The sequence below is a fragment of the Alligator mississippiensis genome, chromosome 1, assembly GCF_030867095.1.
Source record: "Alligator mississippiensis isolate rAllMis1 chromosome 1, rAllMis1, whole genome shotgun sequence".
Taxonomy (NCBI): domain Eukaryota; kingdom Metazoa; phylum Chordata; order Crocodylia; family Alligatoridae; genus Alligator; species Alligator mississippiensis.
In genome coordinates, this window is record NC_081824.1 from 11,819,399 (window position 1) to 11,825,398 (window position 6,000).

The 6,000-nt window shown below is 43.5% G+C and overlaps 1 protein-coding gene across 1 annotated transcript in view; it reads left to right on the top strand.

Annotated features, from left to right (window-relative positions):
- MMUT (methylmalonyl-CoA mutase) overlaps window positions 1-4,789 on the top strand; it is a 31,231-nt gene extending 26,442 nt beyond the window's left edge. Inside the window, exons 10-13 of the mRNA XM_014608422.3 lie at window positions 1,938-2,069; window positions 3,349-3,496; window positions 3,621-3,788; window positions 4,411-4,789. Of these exons, the coding sequence (XP_014463908.2) occupies window positions 1,938-2,069; window positions 3,349-3,496; window positions 3,621-3,788; window positions 4,411-4,539 (577 nt within the window). The 3' untranslated portion in view covers window positions 4,540-4,789. The remainder of the gene's footprint in view (window positions 1-1,937; window positions 2,070-3,348; window positions 3,497-3,620; window positions 3,789-4,410) is intronic.
- Window positions 4,790-6,000: the final 1,211 nt, after the last annotated feature.

Genomic DNA, 6,000 nt, shown 5'->3' on the forward strand with positions numbered 1-6,000 from the left:
CCAGATTCTACACTTTATATTTAGAGAGAGAGAAAAGTCTTTTCTCACAGAATGGTGGAATCCACTAATATTAGTTGTAAGCCCATCGGGGCAATGACTGTCATATGTTACATTCATACAGTACAGTAACCACAATGAGACCCAGCCACACTTGTAGCTTTCAGATGGGACTTCAACCTAAATATTTCTTATTAGCAGGGATCCTGGTTTTTGCTGTTTAAAACAAAAAAATCCCCAATTTTTGGATTAAAAAAATAACCCAAAATCCACATTTTTCTGTGATTAAAATGAGACGCCACTAGCATATAGATACATATATAGTAGTGTTTCATTTTAATCAGAGAAAAATGTGGATTTTGGGTTACTTCTTTAAATCTGAAAATTGGGGATTTTTTTTTTAAATCAGAAAACCAGGATCCCTTCTTATTAGTAACAAGTACGTGGATGAACGGATGCTAGCTCTCTCTAAGTTGTCCTGTTATGAAGCAAAACGTTCTGGAGTGAGAAACTGGGAGATAAGAAAAAACAGCAGGAAAAGTAGAATGGAAGAAAATGAAAAATGAATGGCTAATAGAATAAAACAAAGCATCCAACAGAGTTGTGTCTCTGAGCAGATCTGTCAGGCAAAGCGGTGGGCTGCTGTCACAGACTGGCTGGAAGCCCTAGTGCTGGACATGGACCAGATATTTGTGCTTCAGCCTCACGTGGAGCATGTATGCTTTTTTGCTTCCTTTCATCGGAGTAGGCTAGAGCTCTATATCTTTCTTTGCCTCCTCTGGCATGCTTCCTTTGTGTTACCCCTGTATGGATACTGGACTGTGGAGCTGAATCCCAAAAACAGTGCCGATTCCCCCAGTACCCACAAGCATTCCTTTTCCAGAGCTCCCAACTAGTTAGCACCTTAGGTTTATAGTCCACCTGTTCCAGGACTTGTGATAGTGGAAGTGCACCGACTTTGTAATGGGTCCAAAACCCAGCACACTTTGAGAGAGAGCACAAGAAATGTATCGCTGCAGATAAAGCAGTGAAATAATTGCTTGTGAAGTGTCTCTGCTTCACCACTGTGGGGTGTTTTTTTTTGGCCTGTATCAGAGCACATGCTTCTTCCTCTGCATTATGAAGTCTCTTGTCACTCATGTAGCCAGTACTCTACTTTTAGTCTTTTCTCCTATTGCCCAGGAATTCAGACTTCAACAGTTGCTTTGAAGAGCAGTAGCCATCTCTTTCTCCAAGAGTGCTTTATGTAAATGGTCAGTTATCAAATTGAATACTGTTCCAGGTGCAGGGAACCCAAAAGAGTCACACAATCAAAATAGAATTTGAATCCTATTCTATATAGATTCTTTATTGGGTTGTTAAAGTGAACTTAACACCATGGATATTTGTACACGTGCTTGCGCTGCAACGTCAGGCACTTTTAAAAGCGCCCAGCGCTGCGGCACACAGGTTTGTATAAACAGCGAAATGTGCGTCAGCACTGAGAAAATGGCAGTGGCACACTTTTGAACTAAAGCACATCAAAGGTGTTTTAGTTCAGAAGCGCACCGATGCCTTTTTCTGTGCGTTGATGCACATTTCGCCAATTATACAAATGCACGTGATGCAGCGCTGGGCACATCAGCTTGCATGAGGAGCTGACTCGATAGATCTCTAGTGCATTGGAGCAGACAAACGTATGTGTATAAATGCCCATGTTCTCCGAGCACTCTCCAGTAGTGCTTTACAGAGAAAGCACTGCCTTATTTCTGGTGAATGTTTATGTATCATCTTCCCCTCACATTGAGAAAAGTATCCAGTGGAGTATCTTGTTATGGTGCAAATTTTCTATTTTTCTATGTTTGTATTATTGCTTATATGTGTATTCATTAGAGTAGTCTGGATTGTTGCCAGTGACTTCTGTATCTTATTTTCATTGCATTATCCTCACCCTATTGCAGATGCACTGTTGGAGAAATAACAAATGCAATGAAGGAGGTGTTTGGGGAGCATAAGGCCAATGACAGAATGGTGAGCGGAGCCTACCGCCAGGAATTTGGAGAGAGTGATGAAATCCTTCATGCCATTAATAGGTAAGAGTTTAACATTAGACCAGGCGTTGGCGACCTTCAGCATGTGAGGCCATTTTGCTCAGCACACCACAGCCAGCCCGACCTCTGAGCAGCTGCTGTAGGCTGCAGAGCCCAGGCTGCTTGCAGCTGGCAGCCAGGAGGCTGCAAACAGGTGCACCAAGCTCCAAAGCCCTGGCCAGGCTCCGTGGTGGTGGCAGTTGTACATGCACTTTGGGGCTTACAGCCAGGAAAGGGGTCTAGGGCTGGGACAGCACAACCACAGCCCCTCCCCTACTGTCCATCCAGAGGCATGTGTGCAGTCGCCGCTGCCACAGAGCAAGTGCCAGGGCTCCATACCCTGGTGAAGGTGTTTACAGCCTCCTGACTTCCTGCCGCAGCTGGCTGAGGCTCTGGGCAGGTGTAGGCACCCGGCAGGCTGCAAACAGCTGTATCAAGGTCCGGAGCTCTGGCACCAGCTCCATGGCAGTGATGAGTGCACATGCAATCGTGGTACATGGTCGAGGTTGGGATGTTTTTGGCACTGTGGCCAAAAATGTTGCCAACCCCTGTGTCATACAATCAGTACATATTGTGAGCCCTCCATAATGGGTGACTTAAGAATTTTTGCAGACTTACAGACTAAACAGAAAACAAAAAGAGTTTTTGTAGGTTGTACAACTTCCTTTATTCTCAGTGTTCATAATATAGGGATATACTGCATTTTCTCACATACTGCACACCCCAGCATATAATGTGCACCTTGTTTTTGAAAAGCAGAATGAAGAAGGAAAGATTTTTCCAGTGTTAAGGCTGCATAGAGCAGGGATAGAGGCTAACTTCCGCTGACTAACTCTCACTCTCCGCTGACTTACCCTCACTTTCCTGCTAAATGAAAGCTGAATCCCTTGGTCAGGGATGGGCAAAATACAGCCTACAGGCTGGATCCAGCCTGCCAGCTAACTAGGACCAAACCCCATCCGCTTTTCCCCCAGGGCAGGGTGTGCTGTGCTCCTACCCTCCTCCACCCCAGCCCTGGCCCTGGTCCTAGCTAACCCATACAGCTTCCAGGTGGGGCTACTGCTGCCACTGCTGCAGCCACCGGGGAATTCACCATTGATCATGTAAAGTAAAATATTGAAATGGCATGCATGCTGCACATACCAACCAACATTGATCTTTTAATGTAATCTGAAATCGTTCTATAATAGCAGCAGGTACCCTGTTGTCTTGTAAGTATGCTTTCAATTAACAGTGGTGAAATAGAAGAGTTAAATGTCCTTTTTTTTTTTTTTTTAATCAGAGTTGATAAGTTCATCGATCATGAAGGACGCAGACCCCGTATCCTTGTTGCTAAAATGGGTCAGGATGGCCACGATAGAGGAGCCAAAGTTATTGCTACAGGATTTGCAGACATTGGCTTTGATGTAGACATAGGTCCACTCTTCCAGGTATTATTTCTGTGACAGTGTCCTTTAAATGTATTTTGAATATAACTATTTTCCTTTAAATACTTGTTCCTTTATTCACTCTAGTGCCAATTTCAGTTTGCCACTTCATCTTGTTTCCCTTTAGACACCCCGGGAAGTGGCCCAGCAGGCTGTAGATGCTGATGTGCACTGCGTAGGTGTGAGCACATTAGCAGCAGGTCATAAAACTCTTGTTCCTGAACTCATCAAAGAGCTAAAGACTCTTGGCCGTCCCGACATTCTGGTCATTTGTGGAGGCGTCATCCCCCCTCAGGTACTGCTTTGACATCTGTTTTGGTAACTATTTTTTATGCAAGCTTAATGTAATACAGTGTTACAGTGCTGCTGGCTTTTCTGCACAATTGCCAGGGTCCATTTCAAGTTGTGTTGCAAGCCTGGGTTTTTGATCTATTATTTCCCTTCCCCAATCTCTTTGTACTCTTAGATCGTGGGCAATCTGTCATACTTGGTTATTGGACACTGCTATAGCTATGTTATAATACTTTGGTATGACTGTGCTTTGGAAGCCTTGAATCTGAAACTGTGAACTGCTTCCACTTAAATAGAGCCAAGTTTGCATGAAATATAGCTACTGTTTTTAACGCTACCCAGAAACACACGTTAGGAAGGGAAATGAAGGAATAAATAGCCACATCCCTGGTCCGTTTGAAATCTTGGGAGATTCTAGCATTAAACTGATGTAACCTTTTTATGTAGGTATATTTTTAGACTGTGTTCTGTTTGGCTTCTCTTTGCCATGCCTAGGGAATGCTGCCTGTTTCTGGGGGTAGATGCAACTCCTCCCGTCTAACTGTTCTACAGATACACCCTAGAAACTGTAAGGGTGTGCTTTACGTTTCACTGTTCACTATTTATTTACATTTTTCTCTAAACAGGATTATGATTTCCTCTATGAATCTGGCGTGTCCAGCGTGTTTGGTCCTGGGACTCGAATTCCAAAGGCAGCAGTCCAGGTGCTTGATGATATTGAGAAGTGCCTGAATAAGAGGCAGCAATCTATGTAACAGTGAAATTTCCCACGGTGCTCTCAGCCTTACAACAACTATTTACAGAATGTGATCATCAGCTAAGAGAAGCTAGCTATGTAAATTTGGCTGTAATGTCCAGTGTCGTGTGCTTTCTAAGAAAGTTGTACATTCTTGGGTATTTTTGCAAGGATGATTTATATACATAGGCATATGAAAATGTATGTCCAAATGGAGTTCAGTAAAAGTCCTTCAAGAATTTTGAAAAAATAAAATCTATTCTAACGTTTTTGGCTAGTAGAGGTTGATTGTTTCAGTGGTCTGGTTTCCATGTGGAGAGTACCTTCTTTCAATATTGAAGACTTTTGTATTTGATGGACACTTCAGGCAAAACCAACAGCACTCAGCAGAAAAGTTTAGAATAGCAAAATGACTGGCAGTTACTGCTTATCCAGTAAAATCTAAAGAACAAATCTCTGTTTGATTTGACTTGTGTTGGAAAGACACGGGAATAGAGACTGTGACATGTAGCCCCCGTTGGACATTGTTATAAATGATAAGTACTGCACTGCTTCCTTGCCCCTTCAGGACCACAGGAAGACCTAAATGCAATACAGCAAGTGCAGCATTGCTGCATCAGAGGAGACCTGGACTGTTGGAGAAGGGGCTGCACAGCTCTGTGCCAGTCTGCATCTCTCTATGCAAGAGAGCTTTTCTGCCGCCTCTAATCACATGATGCCATCCTCAGTGGCTGGGGTCTAGGTTGTAGCCGTGTTGGTCTAAGGACATAGGCAGACAAGGTTCTTTGGGTAAATCCAATATCTTTTATCAGACCAACTCAAATAGTTGGAAAAATTCTTTGCAAGCTTTCGGGTATAAATACCCTTTGTCAGGCTGAGGAAGCATCTGCAGTTGGTCTGTGCTCTTCCTAAATGTAATAAAGATCCTCAGTGGCTCACATTTTCTCCCTTCTTTGCCTTTTGTCACTGTTGCTTCTGCCATCCCAGCCTGTCAAGTAGCTTCTCTCTCCTCAGGCAGATAGATCTCTTCTAAATATCTCACTACTGCTGCCTCCCATGCAGGGAAAGGCGTTCCATTTATGCAATTGAAATGGAGACGCAGAGGTCATTGTAAGTCACAAAGGGAAAAAAGCATTTGTCCCTATGCTGTAAATCTTTGTCCATCCTCACCCCATGTCACCCTTTTGTTTGATACTCTCTGTGTCAGCTTCAAATAAGATTCCAGGCTCTTAGGGGCACCTGCCTTCGCACGCTATTCTTCTGTACAAAGCTTTGGCACACTTTGAGAGGCTCAGTAACTCCATTCTTTGCATAAATTGAAATCTACAGCTGGATGGCTTCCCCTGCAGAAATTACAGATCCTGTCAATAGCATCTCCTGCTTGCTTTCAAGAATTGCAATTGATGAAATCCTTAATTAAAATAAGCCGTCTGATAGAGCATGTGCGCCTCTAATCCCAGCACAGCTCAGCAACAGACAG